Raw genomic sequence first — 26,937 nt, 5'->3', positions numbered from 1 at the left:
CTAACCCTAACCCTAACCCTAACCCTAACCCTAACCCTAAACCCTAACCCTAACCCTAACCCTAACCCTAAACCCTAACCCTAACCCTAACCCTAACCCTAACCCTAACCCTAACCCTAACCCTAACCCTAACCCTAACCCTAACCCTAACCCTAACCCTAACCCTAACCCTAACCCTAACCCTAACCCTAACCCTAACCCTAACCCTAACCCTAACCCTAACCCTAACCCTAACCCTAACCCTAACCCTAACCCTAACCCTAACCCTAACCCTAACCCTAACCCTAACCCTAACCCTAACCCTAACCCTAACCCTAACCCTAACCCTAACCCTAACCCTAACCCTAACCCTAACCCTAACCCTAACCCTAACCCTAACCCTAACCCTAACCCTAACCCTAAACCCTAACCCTAACCCTAACCCTAACCCTAACCCTAACCCTAACCCTAACCCTAACCCTAACCCTAACCCTAACCCTAACCCTAACCCTAACCCTAACCCTAACCCTAACCCTAACCCTAACCCTAACCCTAACCCTAACCCTAACCCTAACCCTAACCCTAACCCTAACCCTAACCCTAACCCTAACCCTAACCCTAACCCTAACCCTAACCCTAAACCCTAACCCTAACCCTAACCCTAAGCAAGCAAAACCCTAAGCTAACCCTAACCCTAACCCTAACCCTAACCCTAACCCTAACCCTAACCCTAACCCTAACCCTAACCCTAACCCTAACCCTAACCCTAACCCTAAACCCTAACCCTAAACCCTAACCCTAACCCTAAACCCTAACCCTAACCCTAACCCTAACCCTAACCCTAAACCCTAAACCCTAAACCCTAAGCTAACCCTAACCCTAAACCCTAACCCTAACCCTAACCCTAACCCTAAACCCTAACCCTAACCCTAACCCTAACCCTAACCCTAACCCTAACCCTAACCCTAACCCTAACCCTAACCCTAACCCTAACCCTAACCCTAACCCTAACCCTAACCCTAACCCTAACCCTAACCCTAACCCTAACCCTAACCCTAACCCTAACCCTAACCCTAACCCTAACCCTAAACCCTAACCCTAAACCCTAACCCTAACCCTAACCCTAACCCTAACCCTAACCCTAACCCTAACCCTAACCCTAACCCTAACCCTAACCCTAACCCTAACCCTAAAACCCTAACCCTAACCCTAACCCTAAACCCTAACCCTAACCCTAACCCTAACCCTAACCCTAACCCTAACCCTAAACCCTAACCCTAACCCTAACCCTAACCCTAACCCTAAACCCTAACCCTAACCCTAACCCTAACCCTAACCCTAACCCTAACCCTAACCCTAACCCTAACCCTAACCCTAACCCTAAGCAACCCTAACCCTAACCCTAACCCTAACCCTAACCCTAACCCTAACCCTAACCCTAACCCTAACCCTAACCCTAACCCTAACCCTAACCCTAACCCTAACCCTAACCCTAACCCTAACCCTAACCCTAACCCTAACCCTAACCCTAAACCCTAACCCTAACCCTAACCCTAACCCTAACCCTAACCCTAACCCTAACCCTAACCCTAACCCTAAACCCTAACCCTAACCCTTACCCTAAAGCAACCCTAACCCTAACCCTAACCCTAACCCTAACCCTAACCCTAACCCTAACCCCTAAGCAATTACTGGGTTAGGGTTAGGGTTAGGGTTAGGGTTAGGGTTAGGGTTAGGGTTAGGGTTAGGGTTAGGGTTAGGGTTAGGGTTAGGGTTAGGGTTAGGGTTTAGGGTTAGGGTTAGGTTTAATTTTGCGCCTAGTGTTGGCTAGGTGTCCTTACGGTTGTGTAGGGTTTAGGGTTTTTTGGCGTTTAGAGGTCTTTTCCTGTTAGGGTATATCTTAGGGTTAGTTGCAGTTTTGTAGGGTTGAGGTTTTTTAGTGTTTAGAGTTCTTTTGTGCCTTGGGTTGGCTTGGTTTGCTTACAGTTGGGTAGGGTTTAGTGTTTTTTAGCGTTTAGAGGTCTTTTCTTGTTAGGGTATATGTTAGGGTTAGTTACGGTTTTTTAGGGTTGAGGTTTTTTTTAATTTTAGAGTTGTTTTGCGCCTAGGGTTGGATAGGTTTCCTGTGGATTTTTAGGGTTGATGGTTTTTCAGTGTTTAGAGGTGTTTTCCGGTTAGGATATATCTTAGGGTTAGTTACGGTTGTGTAGGGTTTAGTTTTGTTTAGGGTTTAGAGTGATTTCGAGCTTAGTGTTGGCTAGGTTTTATTATGGTTGGGTAGGGTTTAGGGTTTTTCAGTTGTTAGAGGTATTTTGCGGTTAGGGTATATCTTAGGGTTAGTTATGGTTGTGTAAGGCCTAGGTTTTTTAGTGTTTGGAGTTGTTTTGTGCTTAGGGTTTGTTAACGGTTGGGTAGGGTTTATGGTTTTGTTTAGGGTTAGAGTTAGTTTCTTTTTTTTTATACCAGGGTTTTTTTCTGGAAATAATAACCTTTAATGTCTTTTCTGGAACCTTTTACGCTGGGGTAGATTGTTGTTAATAGCAACCCTTGCTTATTTTTTTGATAAATATTGATTTTTTTACTTGAATTTTTCACTAGAAATATTAGTTTTTTATAAATGCTTTTAAATATTTACCTTACTTGACTTGCTTGGAAAAATCTGAGCTTTAACTGCTTCTTTGGAGATATCTCTGCTTAGTGTTAGGGTTTCGAAATAAAAACCCTAACCGTTTATCTGGGAAATATCTAGGATAGGGTTTATTTTTTTTACTGGAACGATTAATTTGAAATTAACTCTACCAAAATGTAATCTTAGCTGCTCTCTGGGAAATATTTGACCTTTAACTGCCCTTTTGGAGATAAATATGCTTAGGGTTAGTTTTTCGAAATAATAACCTTAACCGTTTTTTTGGGAAATATCTAGGATAGGGTTGATTTTTTTAACTAGAACCATTAATTTGAAATTATCTCGACTGAAACATGACCTTAGCTGCCTCGGTGGGAAATATCTGAGCTTCAACGGTTCTTTTCGAGATAAATAAGATCGGGTGGATTTTCTGAAATAAGAACCCTTACCGTATGGTTGGGAAGTTTGTAGGCTAGGGTGGATTTTTTTAATGGAACTATTAATTTTAAATGAGTTTTACGAAATAATAAACTTTACTGCTTTTCTTAATGAGGATTTCTTTCTTTTCAATATGGCGAATGAAGTTTGGCTAAATTTTTTTTAAAAAGATCTCGTAGTGAGAATTGGAAAAAGAATTTGAATTTGTTTACGGTTTGGGATTGGGGTTGGGTTTAATTCTTAATCAAGTCAAGGTGGTAGTCGGCTTTCTTGCTGTCATATAAAATATTTCATCAAACTTTTATTGCTTGATGTTTCACACTTATATTTTACACTCACTTATTCTCTATATAAACCATAACAAATTCTATATATAAACTATGACGGTAACTTTATTAGAATACAATGAAGATTTGCATACAAAAATATACGCAAGGAATCTTATACTTTGCCATTACTAACTGTGGCAATTGAATCACATGCTTATCATTGGCTGGCGGTTGAAGGATTGGTTTTTTTATTAAGATAATTGTTACATTTTGTACTGGTATAGGTCTGCCTTTAAAATTATTCAATTCAGGAAAACTTTTCGAAGTTGTTACGGTTTTTCTATTTCATAAAAAAGGGTTTTTCAAATGGCTTTCTCTCAGATATACGCGTTAGTAACTTTTAAATACGTCGCTCATCATAACGATTTGGAAAAGGAAAATTTTAAGATTGTTCTGGCTGTTGCAGCTTCTTAGGATGTATATTCTTCTGCCTCTTTCCTGATTTTGTAGTCCTCTTCACGTTTGACACTGTATGTAGATAAAAGGTAGCGATATTAAGTTGGGTTCATTCAAGGTTTCAATACAAAAGTAAACTGTAATTGCTAATATCGAGTCGAATTGCACTAAAGATTGAATTAGCAACTATGTTCATAATAACTGGTGCTGGCGTGTTTTTATTATCATAATTATTTAGTTTCGCTCTCCTTTAAACGTATTTGTAGTTAAATAAGAGTGTAAGATTATATTAGGGCATGTCAATTTCTACTTCTAGTTTGAATGGTTTCTTAACTTCGTTTGCTTAATACAGGCTTTGATTGTGTTTGATGCAAAAAAGGTATGAATTATTTTACTAATTTTAAATTAAACAAGTCTATGAAGTGAACAAGAAATATCTGGTTGCCAGCTTGTATTCAGAATGGTACCACATATTTGTAGTTTGCCTAATAAAAACACCACGGCGGCATTTCGATCTTCTGGTAGCTGCTCCGTACAGAAGTAAATCTAGAAATATGTATTTGGGAAAATTTGGCTAAGAATTTACTGCAGAATTGAATATACATGGTTTTAGTTTATAGATTTAATGCTTTAGAAATATTTGTTACTGAAATTTTAATTGGAAAATCTTTTAGTCCCATGCTATGATGTTTTCAGTTTTAAAATCTCTGAGTTGAGCATGTCTCTCCTAGCACCGATTTTATAAGCACAGGTGGGAAGATTGTTTTATTATTGGTGCTAAGGGAATATCTTGGTTAAGAATCCACTTATTACCCCTCACGGGTTTCAAACCTCAGGTTGTTATTAGGACAAGATGTTCTTCTCAATAGAGATGAGTACATTTCTTCAAGAAAAAATTGTTTTGAATTTTTTACTGGGTAACTACATTGAAAAAAAAATGTTGAATTTACCTTGTCATCCAAGGGTTGGAATTTTTTTCCAACAGCGGCTTAATGGGAGCTCCCAAGTGAAGCACATGGGATTTTGCACTCGAATAAATACCTGCAACATTCACAAAATAAACACAAACTGAAACTCAATGATATACAGAATTTATAGGTATATTAAATTTAAGAACATAGTAGCTCTGCTGGGAATTTGCTGCGAGTGTGCATCTTCTGACATAATGTTTTTCATAAAAGTGTAATTTTAAAATATACTTGTTTGGTAGATGAATGTTCATTTAGATCACGAGTAGGCTCTTCGCTTCATATTTTCTGCAGTGTGGAGCGACTGTTTTGAATGCAAAAATAAATGTTCGGTTGTAATAAGCTGCGTGGAAAATTAATTTGAGATGTTGCCATTGTTTACACGTTGTATTTTGCAACTCCCTGTGAGGTGCAACATTAATTTGAACCTAAAACTAAATAATGGGTTCAAGAATTTCTCACTAAAATAACTTCCTCTGAAGTTATCTCTAAGCAGTGCATCGTGGGGATTTTTCTCACACACTTCGAACTCCCATTCATTATGGATTGCTTTAATTTCATCAATAGCCTCATCAGTTAGCTTAAATCCAGTTTGCACAACAGACACCTCTTTCTTTTTTGCCATATTCTGTCTCGAAGGTACTCTCCCAGTGAATGTATAAGTTACCTAGGAAGTCCACTGATAGCATATATAATATGTTGGTTAACAACATATTAGGAATTTATTTTTCTAAGTAATCAAGTGATAATAATAGACATTAAAATGCTTGGTTGCTTAGAAGCAGATGCATCCATGGCTTCATAGCGAACCTATAAAATACCAGATATTATTTTGAAATCCAATCAATAGCATTTATGTTGTTTTTAAATATGGTTATCTTTTGCAATTTTTTGCAAAGTTTTTTGATATTTTTATTGAACATGTTTCTGAAGTTGAAATATTTGTGAGCAAAAGTTTCCAATAAAGGTTTTCAAATGGGCATATACTAGACTGCAATAAATGATGAATTTTATAATTATATTATTGTTATACGATTTAAGTAACAGTTCCTAACTTTCATGTATAAATTAAGAAAAATAACAACTTCTATGTTACCTTTTAAGTGACTTATGCCCTACTCCGCTACGATGTGATCCGGAGTGAGTAACGAGGTCATGCTGAAAAAAAATCTAACAAAACTTGTTGCAATCAAAACATGTCCGCCTTACCTCTTCTTAGATGATATATAGAGCTTCTAGATATCAAGTTTTTCTTCAACTGCTCAGTGCGACACTTCAGGGTTTTCCTAACAGCGAACGAGTCCATCTTACACAGGTTAGTATCGTAACATTTAAATATTTCTTTACATATCTTCTCAGTGATGCACAGCATCCGAAAATGAGGATATCTTGAGCTGCAATAATTTTTGAATGTTTTAAGCTCCCAAATCCCTTTTATTCTTTCTATCTAACTTGAGACAATATTAACTCCTATACTACACTATACCATAGTGTACAGTACCATACTACGCTATACTAAACTATCCTATACACTACTGTATGGTACTTAGATGCATGTGTAATAATTTCACTTATTGTTTTTTTAGAGGGCACGGTAACGAATCCTGCAATCTGATTGGTTCTTTACCCGGTCAGTATTTTCCTATCTCTGCCCACGGGCCACGGTAACGCTTTCGTGAGTCGCCGAGTACATCCCAACTTTCCTTGTCATTTTTTCATAAATATACCTCGTTTTCCGGCTGGGCAGTATTTTAAAGCAAACAAGTCGTTCATTACCTCAAGCCGATAAATAACTTATAAATCCTCTCTTTTCTCTCTCTCAAATCACTTTGCTGGACAGAAAAATACTGGTTTCAGAATGAATTTGTATAAACAATAGTGTCATTACGTTGGTTGACAAGTGGCCTAAAAACCGTCTGCAATTAATTTTAATCATTCACAAAAAGTACCCAGAAAGTTAAAACGTGAGGTATTTGGTTACAGTTAAACTGAACGATGGAACTTTCATTAATTTAATATCTGAATTTTCTCGAGAAAATTGTTAGTAGTGAAAGAGCGAGCAAAGTTTTAATTTAAGTTCTACAACAAATATAGGCTCCCGGTGAGTCTTTCCAATTCCGTTCAATTTGGACATTTGTACCGTAAATTACACAACAGAAACTGAAGGAATTTTTCGAGAAAAGGCCGCATTAAATTCCCTTGTGTCTCGTTGGAGCGTGCCGTTCGAATTTAGTTTTTGTGAAGGAAAGACCAGATTTACACACGCCATTGCAGCAAATACACGAGCAAACTCTCACAACTTCAAAATAAAAAAATTGAATTTACTCACAATTACTTTCCTCGCCGTTTACTTAATGAACAGAGGTAAATCTTCGTACATGAATGAATCGTCGATGAGAGTGAATAATACTTTCCGTTAGATCGTTGACTGATTTTGAAGAAAACATTGTCGTGACAGTCCTTGCCAAACTAGTTCCGTTGTTTTTCAAATGTTCTTGTGATTTTTTTTTCTTACGCGCTCTCTAATTGACAGGTGTCAGATTCTGACAGATACTTGTAAAAATAATGTTTCATAGTTTGTTTGGAAGCCTTTTAAATCACCTTTATCGTTACGGAAATGAAAATGTTTCGCTGAGGAATCTCTCTTTAATTTGCATCACCTCTATTTTAACTACCATTTACTCGCTCAAAAATTGTTCAGTTTATGGAAGATCTTTCCGTATTTACAGCCCTAAATCATTCGGGTTCTTTCGGAAAGAATTTCATCAAGTTTAAAAACAATAAATATATGTTATTTACCGGCTAAGGGTCGGTCCGTATGGTGAAAAACTGTGACCTCGGTCTTGAAAATGCTGCCCTCGGCCTACGGCCTCGGGCAGTATTTTCAAGACCTCGGTCACAGTTTTTCACCATACGGACCTCCCAGCCGGCAAATAACATATATTTATTTTGCCATAAAAACTATTATAAGATGTCATATTCTCGAGTTTGGAAGTGATTCGAACACTTGTTCTCTTTTCAGTTTAAGTTAATGCAAGGGCTATGCTCTGTCACCCGTTCAAGACTGTCTTTTTAATAGGAAGACGATCTGCCTTGACTAGCTTCTACTTCCATTACTCAGAAATTTTATCGCACCTGTGGTTATGTCCTTACTTTGGATTCTTCTTGCAGCTGTAGCTTAGTTTGTTGTTGTGATCATCTTCTCATGAAGCACTCCAGTACTGCTCTACTGATATCCCAGTGTTCGAAATTCAGTCACGAATCACTGGCGACTCGGTGGTTGCTTGTGTCTTTCCAAAGATCAGCTGATGTCGAAGTAAAACTAGGTCTTGGGAAAAAAAATCCCTGGAAAACTTTCAAAACATTGCATCTTTTAATAATATGCATAAAAAATCATAAATACATAAATTATACGAAAACATTGCATTTATTAAACTTTTATTTATTTATCAATTTATTTACATATTTATTCATCTTCCTACTTATTCATCATTTCTTTATCCTCTTAGGGATTTAGTTGAGAAATGATAACTGTCATTAGTTATCAAGATTTATTTTATTACTTTATTTCAACTTTTTATTTATCAAAATGTTGGTGTATTCTAAGTTATTAGATCAGTGTTAGATTATTTAGAAAAGGCTCTCAACGACAGTATTTGTAGACACTACGTTGGGTCTATATGACTGGAATGTACTGCACTGAACTTCACTGAATCTGACTTGACTAGGGCCTTTTTCTGAATAGAGCTTTACTCTAATGGATGGCACCGCACTGCCCTTGGTTGTACTTCTCCAGTCTCAGCTGGGATGCATTGCGGTCGACATTGTGCACTAGATTGAAATACACTGCAATGTACCTCAGTTAGCGGGAGTGGACTGGACAGCACTACACTGCATTGTTGCAGTTGACTTATATTGACTTGGGTAGTTCCGGATGGAGATACACTGCAATGTACTTGCATGGATGAGACTTGACTTGAGTAGATGGGACTGGACTGGACTGGACTGGAGTGAGCGGGACAGGACTGCGCTGGACCAGACAGCGATACACTTCGCTGCACTGGATTGCTGTAGACTGTGCTTGACTTCACCAGACTGCATTACACTGCACTGTCTTGGATTGAACCAGAAATCACCATACAGGATAGCTTGCATAGCGTTAGACTTGACTTGGAAGGGCTGTGCTGGGATGCCTAGAATGCAATGGAGTTAATGGTGTTACACTTGACTTGAATGCAAAAGACTACTAACAAAGACTGATAATATACTAAGGATTTAGAAAAGACCGACTAAATCATACTTTTTTTAGGCTAGTGCTTGTCGCATATATTTAAGACAATTTGTGTCTCGAGCATATGAAATGCAACAATGGAAACCATTCAAGTTGTCCTTGAATTGTCCCCTGACTTAATACTTACACTGAATCGTCATGTGTTACCAGTACCATGGGTTGTTCATTGGATAACTGGGCCTTGTTTGAAAGGATTTCCAACTGATGGTTTTTCTCCTCTGATAACAGAGGAATATACAAGAAAGGATATAAATATTAAACATGTCACCTTGGAAATTGTTAAAAATTGACACCAAAGCAATGAGTCGGGAGGCCAACTCACAAATTCTATAAACAGAAAATTTCAGATTGTCCAGAACCGAGAATAATTCTTACAAATGTTTCTACGTTACCTTTGAGGTGTATGATGTCCTACCTCTTCACGAAGTGATCGGGAGTGAGTTACGAGGTCCTTTTGGAAAAAAAAAAAAAAAAAGGAAATCAAACAAAACTGGTTGCAATCAAAACATGCCAGCCCTACCTCTTTTTAGATGATCTGTAGAGCTTACGGATAGTTTTTCTCCAGCTGTTCCGTACAACGCATCAGGGTTTTCCTATTAGCGAACCAATCGATTTTACTCAGGTTAGTATCATAATAATTAATATTTAATTAATATTTCTTTACGTACCTACTCACTGATGCACACCTCCCGAAAACCGCCTTATCTTGGGCTGCAAGAATTTTAAAATGTTTAAAGCTCCCAAATCCCTTTTTTATTCTTTCTGTCTAACTTGAAAAAACATTAACTGCTATACTATAGTGTACAGTACCAATCTATGCTATACTATACAATATTACACCCTACTGTATAGTACTCTGATGCACGTGTAATAATATCACTTTTTTGCCATGAAAACTATTATAAGGTGTCACATTCGCGAATTTGAAGGTGATAAGAGCACTTTTTCTCTTTTCAAGTGAACACTTATGTAAGGGCTATGCTCTGTCACCCGTTCATGAGTGCTTTTTTCAGAGGAAGAAAATCTACTTTGACTAGCTTTTCCATTACTCACAAGTTTTATCGTACCTGTGGTTATGTCCTAGCTTTGGATTCTTCTCGCAGCTGTAGCTTAGATTGTTCTTAAGATCATCTTCTAATGAAGCGCTCCACTATTGCTCTACTGATATCCCAGCGTTACAAATTCAGCCACAAATCACTGGAGACCCTTTGATTGCTTGGGTCCTTCCAAAGATCAGCCGATTTCTGGGCTTGGGAGAAAAAATACCTGGAAAATTTTTAAAACTTTCCATTTCGTTTTTATATTCTGCATTAAAAAAATCATAAATACATATAGTTATGTTATATTTGTTATTTTTTATTGGTTTATCAACTTATTTACATATTTTTTCATCTTCCTACTTATTCTTCATTTCTTTATCTTCTTAGGAATTTAGTTGAGAAATGATCTCAAGATTATTTCATCACTTTATTTCAATTTTTTATTTATCAATTTTTTTGGTGTATTTTAAGTTAGTAGGTATAGTCTTATGAAGCTATCATTTAGAAAAAGCTCTCCACGACAGCTTTTGTAGACACTTCATTTGACTGCTGTGACTGGACCAGACTGCGCTGACTGGGACCTGAATGTGGCGTTTTCTGAATGGCACTTTACTCTAATGGACAGCACCGCACTGCTTTAGGTTGTACTTCACTTGACTCAGCCGGAGTGCATTGCACTCGACATTGGGCTCCAGATTGAAATACACTGCACTGTACTTCAGTGGGTGGGACTGGACTGGACTGGACAGGACAGGACAGGACAGCACTTCACGGAACTGGATTGTTGCAGTTGTCTTTTATGGACTAGGGGTGTTCCGGATGGAAATACATTGCAATGTGCTTGCGTGGGTGAGACTGGACTGGAGTGAGCGGGACAAGACTGTACTGGACCAGAGAGCACTGCACTTTGCTGCACTGAACTGCTATAGACTATGTTTGATTTCACCAGATTGCATTACACTGCACTGTCTTGGATGAACTGGAAATCTACTTACAGCATAGTTTGCATAGCACTGGACTGGACTTGGAAAGACTTTTCTGGATTGCCCAGATTGCAATGGAGTTAATGGTACTACACTTGACTTGAATGCAAAAGACTGCTAATACAGACTGATAATATTCTAAGGATTTAGAAAAAATCTTCTAATACGTTTTCTTTTGAAGGTAATGCTAGTCGCAGATATTCAAGACAATTTGTGTTTCGAGCATATGAAATGTAACAATGGAAATCATGCAAGTTGTTCTTGAATTGTACCTTGACTTAATACTTACACTTAATCGTTATCTGTGACCAGTCTCATGGGCTGTTGATTTGATAACTAGGCCATGTTTAAAAGCATTACCCATTGATTATTTTTCTCCTATTGAGAGAGAAAAGTTTCAGAATACAAAAGGGGGTTAAATATTAAACATGTCACCTTGTAAATTATTAAACATTGGCGTCAAAGCAATGAGTCGAGAAGCCGCCTCACAAATTCTATAAACAGAAAATTTAAGGTAGTCCAGAACCAAGAATAATTCTTACAAATGTTTCTATGTTACCTTTGAGGTGTCTGATGCCCTACTTCGTTACGATATGATGTGGGGTGAGTTACGAGGTCTTCCTGAAAAAAAAAGAGAAAAAATAGAAATCTGACAAAACTTGTTGCAATGAAAACATGCCAGCCTTACCTCTATTTACATAATCTGTAGACCTTATAGATATCAGGTTTTTCTCTAACTGCTCGGTTCAACGCATCAGGGTTTTCCTATTAGCGAATCAAACCATTTTACTCGGGTTAGTATCATAACATTATAACATTTCTTTACAAACCTACTCAGTGATGCACAGTTCCCAAAATTGGGCTTATCTTGAGCTGCACTAATTTTAAAATGTTTAAACCTCCCAAATCCGTTTTCTATTCTTTTTATTAGAGTTGAGAGAGTATTGACTCCTATCCTATACTATACTATAGTGTGCAATATCAAACTATGCTATACTACATTATACTATACTATACCCTACTGTATAGTATTTAGAGTCACGTGTAATAATTTCACTTATTTTGCCATAAAAACTGTTATACGACGACATTCCCGAGTTTGGAAGCAATAAGAAAACTTGTACTCTTTTTAACTTAAGAGTAATGTAAGGGCTATGGTCTATCACCCCTTCAGGGGTGCTTTTTTTTAGAGGAAGACGATCTGCTTTGACTAGCTTTTACTTTCATTACTCAGAAATTTTATTGTACCTGTGCCTGTATTCTAGCTTTAGATTCTTCTTGTAGCTGTAGCTGTAGCTTAGCTTGTAGTCGTGATCATCTTCTCATGAATCATTCCAATACTGCTCTACTGATATCCCAGTGTTAGAAATTCAGCCACGAATCACTGGGTACCCTTTGGTTGGTTGTGTCCTTTGAAAGATCAGCTGATGTCTCGGTAAAACTACTAGAGTAAACGAGACTAGACTGGACTGGACCAGACAGCACTGCACTTCAGTGCACTGGATTGCTATAGACTGCTTGACTTCACCAAACTGCATTACACCGCACTGTCTTGGATTGAACTGGAAATCACCATACAGGATAGTTTGCATTGCATTGTACTTAACTTGGAAAGACTATTCTGGATTGCCTAGATTGCAATGGAGTTAATGGTACTACATTTGATTTGAACGCAAAAGACTGCTAATAAATACTGATAATATACTAAGGGCTAAAAAAAGATCAACTAAATCATTTTTTTTAAGCTAATGCTAATCACACATATTTAAGACAATTTGTGTTTTCAGTATATGAAATGCAATGATACACAGGACGAAATTGCAAGAATCGGTAAACGGAAACGTGGCAGAAACATGTTAAACCGTTCTGGAAACACGACGGATAACCTGTGTTTCCGTTACCGGTTTCGTGACGTTTTCTCGCGTTTCCGTTGCTGCGTATACAACGGAACCGGACCACTTTTTGTGCATGTTAAACATAACGGAAACATGGAGTTGCATGTTTCCGCCACGTTTCAGAAATACGGAAACATGCGATTTCGTCCTGTGATAGTAATAATGTGAGTTGTCCTTGAATTGTCACCCGACTTAATAATTACACTTATTCGTCATGTGACCAGTCCCATATGCTGCTGATCGGACAACTGGGCCTTGATTAAAAGCACCACCCATTGATAGTTTTCCTGCTCTGAAAACAAAAAACTTTTAAAATTAAAAAAGGACTGAAATTACAATTAAAAGTAATGAGTCGCGAAGCCGCCTCACAAATTCTGTAAACAGAAATTTTCCGATAGTCCAGAACCAAGAATGTTTCTATGTTACCTTTGAGGTGTCTGATACCCTACTTCGTTGTGTTGAGATCTGGAGTGAGTTACGAGGTTCTGCTAAAAAAAAGAAAGAAATCTGACAAAACTTATCGCAATCAAAACATACCGGCCTTACCTCTTTTTAGATGATCTGTAGAACTAATGGATAGTCAGTCTTTCTCCAACTGCTCGGTGCAACGCATAAGGGTTTTCCTATCAGCGAACCAACCCATTTAACTCAAGTTAGAATAATAACATTATAATATTTCTTTTCGTACATACTCAGCGATGCACTGCTCTCGACGTATCTTGAGCTGCACTAATTTTAAAATGTTTTAACATCCCAAATCCCTTTTTTTATTCTTTCTATTATACTTGAGACCACGTTAACTCCTATACTATACTATAGTAAACGGTGCCAAAACTCTGCCATACTATGTTGTACTGTACTATATCCCACTGTATGGTACTTCGATGCATGTGTAATAATTTTTACTTATACTGCCATAAAAACTAGTATAAGATGTCATATTCTCGAGTTTGGAAGCGATAAGAACACTTTCTCCTTTCAATTTAAGTCTAATGTAAGGGCTATGCTCAATCACCCCTTCAGGGGTGCTTTTTTTTAAGAGGAAGAAATCTGCTTTGACTAGCTTTTACCTCCATTACTCACAAATTTTATTGTACTTGTGGTTATGTCCTACCTTTGGCTTTTTCTCGCAGCTGTAGCTTAGCTTGTTGTAATGACCTTCTTCTCGTCAAGCACTCCAATACTGCTCTATTGATATCCCAGTGTTAAAAATTCAGCCACGAATCACTGGCGACCCTTTGGTTGCTTGTGCCCTTCCATAGATCAGCTGATGGTTCGATAAAACTGGGTCTTAGGAGAAAAAAATACCTGGAAAACTTTTTAAACGTTGCGATTTCTTTTAATACTCTGCACTAAAAATCATAAATAAGTAAATAATACAATAATATCATAGTTAATACTTTTCTACTTATCTATCAATTTATTTACGTATTTTTCCATCTTCCTTCTTATTTATCATTTCTTAATCTTCTTAGGAATTAAGTTGAGAAATGATCACTTTTATTGGTTATCAAGATTTATTTCATTTCTTTATTTCAGGTTTGTATTCATCAATTCTTTGGTGCATTTTTAGTTATTAGGTATACCTTTATAAAGCTATCATTTAGAAAAACCTCTCCCCCACAGTATTTGTAGATATTTCATTGGGGTGATGTGACTGGACTGGACTGCATTTAACTTAATTAGACTTGAATGTCGCCTTTTCTGAAAGGCAGTTTACTCTAATGGATGGCGCTGCACTTCCCTAGGTTGTACTTTACTTTACTCAGCAGGATTGCATAGTGCTCGACATTGCACTCTAAATCGAAATACACCGCACTGTACTTCAGTGGGCGGGACTGTCTGGACTGGACTGGACAGCGCTGTACCTTACTGGACTGGATTGTTGCAGTTGGCTTTCATGGAGTTGGGCTGTTCCAGATGGAAATACACTGCAATCTACTTGCATGGATGGGACTTTACTTGAGTGGACTGCAGTGAGCGGGACAAGACTGGACTACACCAGACAGCACTGCACTGAATTGTTATAGACTGTGCTTGACTACACCAGAGTGCATTACACTGCACTGTCTTGGATTGAACTGGAAATAACCATACAGGATAGTTTGCATCGCATTGGACTTAACTTAGAAGGACTATTGTGGATTGTCTTAATTGCAATGGAGTTAATGGTACTACACTTGACTTGAATGCAAAAGACTGCTGATAAAGACTGATAATTTACTAAGGATTAAAAAAAGATCAACTAAATCATTTTTTAAGTTAGTGCTAGTCGCACATATTTAAGACAATTTGCGTTTCCAGCATATGAAATGCAACAATGGAAATCATGTCAGTTGCCTTGAATTGTCCCCTGACTTAATACTTACACTTATTCGTCATGGTGGCCAGTCCAATGGGCAGCTGATTGGATAACAGTTTAAAAGCACTACCCATTGATAGTTTTCTCCTCTGAAAACAGAAAACTTTCAGAAAAAAGGATTGAAATATTAAACATGTTACTTGTGAATGATTAAACATTGATATCAAAGCAATGAGTCGCGAAGCTACCTCACAAATTCTGTAAACAGAAAATTTCAGATAGTCTAGAGTCAAGAATAATTCTTACAAATGTTTCGATGTTACCTTTGAAGTGTCTGATGCCCTTTTCGTTGTGATGTGATCTGGAGCGAGTTACGAAGTCCTGCTGAAAAAAACAAAACAAAACAACCCGGAAATCGAACAAAACTTGTTGAAATCCACAATATGATCTGTAGAGCTTATAGGTATTACCTTTTTCTCCAACTGCTCGGTGCAACGCAACAGGGTTTTCCTATCAACAAAGCAAACCATCTTACTCAGGTTAGTAATATAACATTATAATATTTCGTTACATACCTACTCAGTGCTGCACAGCTTCCGAAAACGGGCGTATCTTGAGCAGCACTAATTTTAAAATGCTTTTACCTCCCAAATACGTTTTCTATTCTTTCTATCAAAATTGGGACATCAATAACTCCTATACTTTATTACAGAGTGCAATACCAAATTATCTTATACTATACTGCAGTATATACCCTACTGTATAATATATAGATTCCTGTAAAATAATTACATTTATTTTGCCGTAAAAACTATAACAAGATGTCATATTCTTGAAATTGGATGCGATCAGAACACTCGTTCTCTCTTGAATTTAAGACTAATGTAAGGGCTATGCTCTATCACTTAATGATAAGTGCTTTTTTTAGAGGAAGGCAATCTTCTTTGACTAGCTTTTACTTCCATTATTTAGAAATTTTACCGTACCTGTGGTTATGTCCTAGCTTTGGCCGGGATTCTTCTCCTAGCTGTAGCTTATTTTGTTGTTACGATCATCATCTTATGAAGCACTCTAGTGCTGCTTTACTGATATCCCAGCATAACAAATTCAGCCACAAATCACCGGTCATCCTTTGGTTGCTTGTGTCCTTGCAAAGTTCAGTTGATGTTTCAGTAAAACTAGGTCTTGGGAGAATAAAATACCTGGAAAACTTTTAAAACGCGTCTATTGCTTTTAATATTCTGCATTAGAAATTTTAAATATATAAATCATACAATAATATTATATTTATCAATCTTTTATTTATTTATCAATTCATTTACATATTTTTTCATCTTCCTACTCATTTATCATTTCTTTATCTTCTTAGGAATTTAGTTGAGAAATGATCACTGTTATTAGTTATTGAGATTTATTTCATTTCCTCATTTCATTTTTTTATTGATCAATTTTTTTCGGGTTTATTTTAAGTTATTAGTTATACTATTATTAAGCTATTATTTAGAAAAACCTCTCCACGACAGTATTTGTAGAAACTTCATTGGGCTGATGTGACTGGACTGAATTGGACTGGAATGAACTTGACTTTACTGAATTGGACTTGAATGTGGCCTCTTCTGAATGGCACTTCACTCTAATGGACAGCACCGCACTACCCTAAATCGCACTTCAAATCGCACTTACAAATTCTGTAAACAGAAAATTTCAGATAGTCCAGTAATTGCTTAGGGTTACCAAGAATAATTCTTACAAATGTTTCTGTTACCTTGGAAGTGTCTGATTCCCTACTTCGTTATGATGCAATGAGTTACGACTCCACGCTGAAAAAAAACCTAACAAAACTTGTTGCAATCAAAACATGCTGGCCTTACCTCTTATTAGATTGATCTGTGGAGCTTATGGATATCACACTGTAAGTTTTTCTCTCTTTTCTCGATTTAACGCATCAGGGTTTTCCTATCAGCAAAGCAACCCATCTTACTCAGGTTAGTGTCATAATATTTCTTTACATACCTACTCAGTGATGCACAGCTCCCGAAAATGGACTTATCTTGAGCTGCAATAATTTAAAAATATTTTAACTTCCCAAATCCCTTTTCAATTCTTTCTATCAAAATTGAGGCCATATTATCTCCTACACTATACTGTACTATACTCTGCTATGTCCCTACTACATAGTACTTAGGCACATGTGTAATAATTTCACTTATTTTGCAAAAACTATTACAAGATGTCCTATTCTCGAGTTTGGAAGTAATGAGAACACTTATTCTCTTTCGGATTTAAGACCGATGTACTAGCTTTGCTCTATCACCAATTCATAGACGTTTTTGTCAGAGGAAGACAACCTGCTTTGCCTAGCTTTTACTTCCATTACTCAGAAATTTTTTCGTACTAATGGTTGTCCGAGCTTTTGATTCTTCTCGCAGCTGTGGCTTAGCTTGTTGTTATGATCATCTTCCCATGAAGCACATCCCAGTTTCACAAATTCAGCCAAAAATCACTGGCGACATTGTGGTTGCTCGTGTCTTTTTAAAGGTCAGCTTTTGTTCTGGGAAAACTAGGTCTTAAACACTTAGGACAACGTCACATTTCATTTTAATATTCAGCAAAAATCATAAATACATAAATCATACTATGATATTATATCTATTAATTGTTTCATTTACTATCAATTTATTTACATATGTATTCATCTTCCTATTTATTCATCATTCCTTTATCTTCTTGAGTGTTTATTTAAGAAATAGTCACTTTTATTAGTTATTAAGATTTATTTTCTTTCTTTATTTTTTTTTTTGATAGATCAATTTTTTTTATCATTGAAGTCATACTTTAGGTATATTTTTATTAAGCTGTATTTAGAAAAGGCTCTCTACTAGACAGTATGTAGATGATCGTTCATATTTTTTTTCCTCCAACTGCTCGATTCGACGAGTCAGGGTTTTCATATCAGCGAACAAACCCATCTTTAAAGCAGATTTGTATCCCAAAATTATAGTTCTTTAATTACCATCTCGGTGAGAAAATGGGTTTATGTTGAGCCGCAGATATACGAAGTTCAAGGGTAAAAAGGTGAAAATTTCCCGAAAATGGACACAGGGAAGTTTTGCAATCTCAAACCTTCAAGTCGCGTGAACAGTTCGCAATTGAGAGTGGATGACTGTGGCTAAATTTAAGACAATGACCAAACCCTCCCAAAAATGGGCTAACATGCAGTTAACACCTGGATGACTTTTATTCCAGGGCTATTTTTATTGGCAGATTGGGAAGTTATTGAACCAATCCAGTTTAGGCAATTTTTTCGTGAAGCACTCCAGTCCTGTTCTATCGATAATCCAGCTTTAAATTTAATACTATACTATACTGTACTACGAAGTACTTTTCTGGGAGAAAGACAGTCCGCTTCGAGTAGCCTCTAATCTATTACTCAGAAATTGAATGCACCTGTTATTGTGTCCTAGCTTTTAGTTTCTTTTCGCTGTTTTAGCTCACCATGTTGTAATGGCTATCTTTTTATGAAGCAATGCAGTCCTTCTCTGATCCGAACTGAGCCACAAGGTCATGAAGAAAAGAAAAAACATTTGTGTCAATCAAAACATGCCGGCCTTACCTCTTTCATATGACCTGTAGTGCTGATCGACCACGACTTTTTCGTCCAACTGCTCTATGCAACACATCAGGGTTTTCCTATCAGTGAACGAACCCATCTAACACCGGTCAGTATCACATTGTTATAATTCTTCACTTACCTTCTCAGTGATGCTAAGCCGCTGAAAATGAGCTTATCTTGAGCTGCAGAAAGTTAAAATGTCTCAAGCTTTTAAATCGAAAAAAGGCGCGCTCTTCTTCGAGACAACCTTAACTCTTACACTAGACTAAACTATACTATACTTCAGTCGTGAATCACTAGACATTTAACGTACCTGTGGTTATGTCCTAGCTTTGGATTCTCTTCGCTGTTGTAGCTCAGCTTGTTGTTATGCCTATCTTTTCATGAAGCACTCCCGTCCTTTTCAACTGATACCCCAGCTTGAAATTCAATACTATATTAAACTATGTAGTACTTTTGTAAGAGGAAGACAATCTGCTTCGACTGGCCTCTATTCCATTACTTAAAAATTTAACGTACCTGTGTCCTAGCCTTGGATTGTCCTCGCTGTTGTAGCTCAGCTTGTTGTTATTGCAATCTCTTCCTGATACACTCCAGTCCTGTTCTACTGATATACCAGCTTTAAATTCAATTCTATACTATATTATGTAGTACTTTTCTAACAGGAAAACAATCTGCTTCGACTAGCCTTTAATCCATTTTTCAGAAATTTAAGGTACCTGTGGTTATGTCCTTGGTTTGGATTCTCCTCGCTGTTGTATCTCAGCTTGTGGTCATGGCTATTTTCTTATGAAGGACTCCAGTCCTGCTCTGATCCGAGATGAGCCACGAGGTCCTACTAAGAAGAAAAAATCTAACAAAACTTGTTGTAATCAAAACATGCCGGCCTTAGCTCTTTCAGATGACCTGTAGTGCTGAGCAACCATAACTTTTTTACGAACTGCTCTATGCAACGCCTCAGGGTTTTCCTATCAGCCAACGCACCCATCTTACACAAGTTAGTATCACATTGTTTTAGTTCTTTACTTACCTTCTTAGTGATGGAAAGCCGCTGAAAACAAGCTTATCTTGAGCTGCAGAAAGTTAGAATGTCTCAAGATCTTAAATCGAAAAAAAGGCCTGCTGTTCTTTTATATTAATTCAGGCAAACTCGAGACAACCTTAACTCCTAAACTAGACTATACTATACTTCCTTTCCTGAGACATTCAACATACCTGTGGTTATGTCCTAGTCTTTGATTCTCCTCGCTGTTATAGGTCAGCTTGTTGTTATGTCTATCTTTTCACGAAGCACTCCAGTCCTGTTTTACTACTCTTCCAGCGTTACATTCAATACCTTACTATAGTATACTATGTAGTACTTTTCTAAGAGGAAGACAATCCGCTTCGACTAGCCTTTAATCCATTACTAAGAAATGTAATGTACCTGTGGTTATGTCCTAGCCTTGGATTCTTCTTGCAGCTGTTGCTTAGCTTGTTGTTATGATTATCCATTCCAGTCCTGCTCTACTAATATCTCAGTGTTGCAAATTCAGCCATAAATCACTAGCGACCTTGTGAGTGCTTGTGTCTTTCCAAAGGTCAGCTGGTGTCTTGGTAAAACTAAGTCTTGTAAGAAAAAGTACTTGCAAACCGTTAAGACAGCGTGGTGCTATATTTCAACATTCTGCAAAAACATTTTTAATACATTGACCATACGATAAAATTGTATTCAGTTAATAACATAAGTATTTCTTAACTTATTTATATATCAATTTATTTATATATTTATTAATCTCCCGATTAATTTATCATTTCTTTAGTTCTTCAAGAATTCATCAATATTATGAGTTATTGAGATATACATTTTATTTCTTTATTTTATCTTTTATTGACTGTCAGTTATTCTTGTTTATTTTTTAGTTAGCTGGTATACTTTTATTAAGGTATCATTAGAAAGACGTGTTTACGACAATGTCGTAAGTAGACGGTCTTAATTGTGTTGGTGTGACAACTGAAGACAATACTGGACTGAAATACACTTGTATGGGCTTAAATGTGGGCTTTTCCCAATAGCAATTCACCTGACTGAACGGGCTGCAATTCACTTGATTGTTCCTAACTTGACTGAGCAGGACTGCATTGTGCTAAACTCAACGGAAGTTAGTTGTTCTCGACTGGATGAAACAGAAATGAGCCCAGGTGTTACGGGTTTCACTGGTCTGCACTGCACTTCACTGGACTAAACTTGACTGCTGTTGACTTATATGGACCTGGGCTATCCTAGATTGAAATGTACTTAGGTGGAAGGAAATGAATGGAATTGAAATCCACGTTTCCAAATGAAACTGATAAAGACTGTAATGCACTGCACGTGAATGTACTCCATTGGACTAGACAACACAGGATAGCTTTGCACAGCGCTGGAAGTAAGTTAAAAGGATTGTTCTGGATTGCCTAAACTGCAATGGAGTTGATGGCAATACATTGATCTACAGTTGACTTTTATGCAAAAGACTACTAATAAAGACGGATGATATACTGATGTTTTGAGAAACGATCAACTAAATAAAAATTATATTATCACGCTAGTTTTAGCTTCAGTTATTCAAGACAATTCATGTTTTTGAGCATACGAAATATGTAACAATGGATATCGTTTTAGTTGTCCTTGAATTGTCCCATAACTGAATACTTACAGTTAATCGTCATCTGTGACCTTTCTGACGGGCTTCTGATTAGGTCTTTTTTGAAAACACGAGTTTTTCTCCACTTAAAACAGAAAAATGTTAAAAGAAAAAAAGGTGTTGAAATATTAAACACGTCACATAGTGAGTAGTGAACGTTGTCATTAAACCAATTAATCAGGAAAGCACCTAAAAAGTTCTGTAAACAGAAGATTTCAGATAGTATAAAAGAAAGAATAATTCTCACAAATGATTACATATTCCCTATGAAGCGCTCGATGTCCTACTTGTTTATGATGTGATCCAAAGGGAGCCACGAGGTCATGCTGAAAAAAAAAAAACTTGTTGCAATCAAGACATGCCGGCCTTACCTCTTTCAGATGACCTGTAGTGCTGATCGACCATAACTTTTTCCTCCAACTCCTCTATGCAACGCATCAGGGTTTTCTTATAAGCCAACAAACCCACCGACGTTACCTCCTCTACTAGACTAAACTAACATCTACCATACCTGAAGATTTTTTCCTAGCTTTGGATTCTCCTCTCCGTTGCAGCCCAGCTTGTTGTTGTGGCTCTCTTTTTATGAAGCACTCCAGTCCTGCTTTGATCCTAACTGAGCAACAAGGTCATGCTGAAAAGAAAAATCTGACAAAACTTGTTGCAATGGAAATATGCCGGCCTTACCTCTTTCAGATGACCTGCAGTGCTGATCGACCATAACTTTTTCCTCCAACTGCTCTCTGCAACGAATCAGGGTTTTCCTATCAGCCAACGAACCCATGTTACACAGGTTTGTATCACAATATTATAATTCTTTCCCTACCTTCTCAGTAATAGAAAGCCGCTAAAAATGAGTTTCTCTTGAGCTGGAGAAAGCTGAAATGTCTCAAGGTCTTAAATCGAAAAAGAGGCTCGCTCTTCTTTTATATAAATTCTGGCAAACTCGGGAGAACCGTAAGTCCCAGATTACACTAGACTAGACTAGACTATACGATTCTTCCTTTCCTGAGACATTTAACATACCTGTAGTTGTGTCCTAGCCTTGGATTCTCCTCGGTATTGTAGCTCAGCTTGTTGTTATGGCTATCTTTTCTTGAAGAACTCCAGTCCTGTTTTACTGATATCGCAGCTTTAAATTCAATTATTTAATATATTATACTATGTTGTACTTTTCTAAGACGAAGACAATCCGCTTCAACTAGCCTTTAATCCATTACTCAGAAATTTAACGTACCTGTGGTTATGTCCTAGGTTTGGATTTTCCTCGCAGTTGTAGCTCAACTTGTTGTTATGGCTATCTTCTTATGAAGCACTCCAGTTCTCCTCTACTAATGTCCGTCCTTTAACTTCAATACTTTAGTATACTATACTATGTAGCACTTTTTGTAAGAGGAAGACAATCAGCTTCGACCAGCTTTTAATCTGTTACTCAAACATTTAACGTACCTGTGGTTATGTCCTAGCTTCGGATTCTCCTCGCAGGTGTTGCTCAGCTTGTTGTTATGATTATCCATTCTAGTCCTGCTCTACTGATATCCCAGTGTTGCAAATTTAACTATGAATCACGAGTGACCCTGTGATTGCTTGTGTCTTTCCAAAGGTCAGCTGGTGTCTTGGTAAAACTGAGTCTTGTGAGAAAAAATAATTGCAAACTTTTAAGACAACGTGGTGCTATATTTCAATATTCTGCAACAATATTGTTAATACATTGACAATACGATAAAATTGTACCTATTAACAACGTAACTATTTGTGAACTTATTAATATATCAATTTATTTACATATTTATTTATCTCCTTATTAATTTATCGTTTCTCAAGTTCTTGAAGAATTAATCAATGTTTCAGTGATTGAGATATTTAATTTCTTTGATTTATCTTTTATTGATTATCAATTATTCTTGTTTACTATCAGTTATTAGGTATACTTTTATTAAGGTATCATTAAAAACGACCTGTCTACGACAATGCCGTAAGTAGACGCTCTTGATTGTGTTGGTGTGTCAACTGAAGACAGGACTGGACTGAAATACACTTGTATGGGCTTCAATGTGGACTTTTCGGAATAGCACTTCACTTGACTGGACGGGCCGCAATGCACTTGGTTGTTCCTAGCTCGACTGGGCAGGACTGCGTTGTGCTAGACTCAACGGCAGTTAGTTGTTCTGGACTGAACGGGACGGGACAGGACAGGACTGAGCTGAGCTGTTACAGATTGTACTTGACTGGACTAGACTCGACTGCTGTTGACTTATATGAACCAGGGCTATGCTGGATTGAAATGTACTTAGGTGGAAGGGAATGAATTGGAATTAGACTGGACGGGACTGGAGCAGATTCCACTGAATGGACTGGACCGCACGTCATTGGAGTGGACTGGACTGGACTGAGCCGGACAGCACTTAACAATGGGTATTGTGTTAGTTTTCCTTAGTTTGTCCCATAATTGAATACTTACAGTAAATTGTCATCTGTGACCTTTCTGATGGGCTGTTAATTGGGCCTTGTTTGAAAACACTAGTTTTTCTCCACTGAAAACAGAAAACTGTTAAGAGAAAAAAAGATGTTGAAATATTAAACACGTCACATTGTGAGACGTTGTCATTAAACTAATTAATCAGGAAACCACCTAAAAAGTTCTGTAAACAGAAAATTTCAGATAGTCTAGAAAAAAGGATAATTCTTACAAATGATTACATATTACCTATGAAGCGCTCGATGTGCTACTTGGTTTTGACGTGATTTGATGTGAGCCACGAGGTTATGCTGAAAAGAAAAAATCTAACAACTTGTTACAATTAAAACATGCCGGCCTTACCTCTTTCAGATGACCTGTAGTTCTGAACGGCCATAACTTTCTCCTACAACTGCTTTATGCAATGCATCAGGGTTTTGCCATCAGCCAACGAACCCATCTTAAAAAGGTTAGTATCACATTGTTATAATTCTTTACTTACCTTCTCAGTGATGCTAAGCCGCTGAAAATGAGCTTGTCTTGAGCTGCAGAAAGTTAAAATGTCTGAAGCTCTTAAACTCTTCCAAGCTCTTCTTTTATATGAATTCTGGCAGACTCGAGACAACCTTAACTCCTACACCAGACTAAACTAGACTAAACTTCCTTTACTAAGACGTTTAACATACCTTATGTCCTAGCTTTGGATTCTCCTTTCTGTTGTAACTCAGCCTGTTGTTATGGCTCTCTTTTCATGAAGCACTCCAGTCCTACTCTAATCCGAACTGAGCCACGAAATCATGCTGAAAATCTAACAAAACTTGTTGCAATCAAAACATGCGGGCCTTACCTCTTTCAATTTACCTGTAATTTACCAGTTTCCTACAACTGCTTCAGGCAACGCATCAGGGTTTTCCTATCAGTGAACGAACCCATCTTACCCAGGTTAGTACCAAATTGTTATGATTATTTACTTACCTTCACAATGATGCATAGTCGCTGAAAGAAGCTTCTCGTGAGTTGCAGAAAGTTAAATGTCTCAAGCTCTAAAATGGAAAAAAAGGCTCGCTCTTTTATCTGAATTCTGGCAAACTCGAGACAACCTTAACTCCTACACTAGACTAGACTATACTATACTATACTTCCTTCACAGAGACATTTAATATACCTGTGGTTATGTCCTAGCTTTGAATTCTCCTCTCTGTTGTAGCTCAGCTTGTTGTTATGGCTCTCTTTTTATAAAGCACACCAGTCCTGCTCTGATCCGAACTGAGCCACGAGGTCATGCTGAAAAAAGGAAAAAAAATCTAACACAACTTGTTGCAATCAAAACATGCCGGCCTTGCCTCTTTCAGTTGACCTGTAGTGCTGATCGACCATAACTTTTTCCTACAACTGCCTCAGGCAACGCATCAAGGTTTTCCTATCAGCCAACGAACCTATCCTACGCAGGTTAGTATCAAATTGTTATGATTATTTACTTATCTTCTCACTGATGCAAAGTCGCTGAAATGAGCTTCTCGTGAGTTGCAGAAAGTTAAAATGTCACAAGCTCTAAAATGGATAAAAAAGGCGCGCTCCTCTATTATATTAATTCTGGCAAACTCGAGATAACCTTAACTCTTACACTAGACTAGACTATACTTCCTTTACTGAGACATTTAACATACCTGTGGTTATGTCCTAGCTTTGGATTCTCCTCTCTGTTGTAGCTCAGCTTGTTGTTATGGCTATCTTTTCATGAAGCACTCCAGTCCTGTTCTACTGACATCCCAGCTTTAAATTCAATATTTTGCTATACTATACTATGTAGCACTTTTTTAAGAGTTAGACAATCCGCTTCGGCTAGCCTTTAAATTATTACTCAGAAATTAAACGTACCTGTGGTTATGTCCAAGCTTTGGATTCTCCTCGCTGATGTAGGTCAGCTTGTTGTGATGACTATCTCCTAACGAAGCAATCTAGTCCTCCCCTACTGATATCCGTGCTTTAATCTCAATACTCTACTACAATATGTAGTACTTTTTGTTAGAGGAAGACAATCCGCTTCGAGTAGCCTTTAATCCATTAGTCAGAAATTTAACGTACCTCTGGTTATGTCCTAGCCTTGGATTTTCCTCGCAGCTGGTTCTCAGCTTGTTGTTATGATTATCCATTCCAGTCCTACTCTTCTGATATCCCAGTGTTGCAAATTCAGCCATGAATCACTAGCGACCCTGTGGTTGCCTCTGTCTTTCTAACGGTCAGCTGATGTCTTAGTAAAACTTAGTCTTGTGAGAAAAGATACTTGCAAACCTCGAAGATAACGTGGCACTGTATTTTAATATTCTGCAAAAAGATTGTTAATACATTGACTATACGATAAAATTTTATTTATTTAACAACGTAAATAATTCTCAACCTATTTGTATATCAATTTATTTACATATTTATTGATCTCCCTATTAATTCATCATTTCTTTAGTTCTTCAATAATTAATCAATGTTATCAGTTATTGAGATATATTTATCTCTTTATTTTATATTTTATTGATTATCAGTTATTTCTGTTTGGTTTTAAGTTATTAGGTACATTTTTATTAAAAGTAAAGCCCAAGTGGCCCAAGGTATCATTAAAGGAGGCCTTTCTACGACAATGTAAGTAGACGCTCTTCCTTGTGTTGGTGTGACAACTGAAGACAACACTGGACTGAAATACACCTAAATGGGCTTAAATGTGGGCTTTTCCGAATAGCCCTTCACTTGACTGGACGGGCCGCAATGCACTTGGTTGTTCCTAGCTTGACTGAGTAGGAATGCGTTGTCCTAGACTCGGCGGCATGTAGTTGTTCTGGACTGGACGGGATGGGACTGGGCTGAGCTGTTACGGATTGCACTGCTCTGCACTTCATTTCACTGGAGTAGACTCGACTGCTATTGACTTATATGGACCTGGGCTAAGCTGGATTGAAATGTACTT

At 37.4% G+C, this 26,937-nt stretch overlaps 1 protein-coding gene across 6 annotated transcripts; it reads right to left on the bottom strand.

Annotated features, from left to right (window-relative positions):
* Nucleotides 1-3,413: 3,413 nt before the first annotated feature.
* On the bottom strand, nucleotides 3,414-16,908 carry LOC149034879 (uncharacterized). 6 transcript variants are annotated; one of them, XM_089193104.1, is made up of 13 exons: nucleotides 16,234-16,908; nucleotides 15,718-15,757; nucleotides 15,571-15,631; nucleotides 15,315-15,396; nucleotides 14,060-15,026; nucleotides 12,299-13,568; nucleotides 11,739-11,815; nucleotides 9,420-11,671; nucleotides 9,155-9,245; nucleotides 7,872-8,929; nucleotides 5,833-5,906; nucleotides 4,719-4,809; nucleotides 3,414-3,840 (listed from the first exon to the last, which is right to left on the bottom strand). In XM_089193104.1, the coding sequence occupies exons 9-10, from the start codon at nucleotides 9,165-9,167 to the stop codon at nucleotides 8,595-8,597; spliced, it is 348 nt and encodes a 115-aa protein (XP_089049230.1). In that variant the 5' UTR covers nucleotides 9,168-9,245; nucleotides 9,420-11,671; nucleotides 11,739-11,815; nucleotides 12,299-13,568; nucleotides 14,060-15,026; nucleotides 15,315-15,396; nucleotides 15,571-15,631; nucleotides 15,718-15,757; nucleotides 16,234-16,908; the 3' UTR covers nucleotides 3,414-3,840; nucleotides 4,719-4,809; nucleotides 5,833-5,906; nucleotides 7,872-8,594. The 6 variants fall into 6 exon arrangements, with proteins under 6 accessions (XP_089049230.1, XP_089049228.1, XP_089049227.1 ...); XM_089193102.1 differs by having other exon boundaries at nucleotides 9,155-9,738; nucleotides 10,095-11,671; XM_089193101.1 differs by having other exon boundaries at nucleotides 9,155-11,671.
* Between the last annotated feature and the right edge of the window lie 10,029 nt (nucleotides 16,909-26,937).

This window comes from Pocillopora damicornis, chromosome 14 (assembly GCF_964200805.1).
Source record: "Pocillopora damicornis chromosome 14, jaPocDami1.2, whole genome shotgun sequence".
Taxonomy (NCBI): domain Eukaryota; kingdom Metazoa; phylum Cnidaria; class Anthozoa; order Scleractinia; family Pocilloporidae; genus Pocillopora; species Pocillopora damicornis.
Note: the sequence above shows the minus strand (reverse complement) of the source record. Positions and strands in the feature narration are given on the sequence as shown.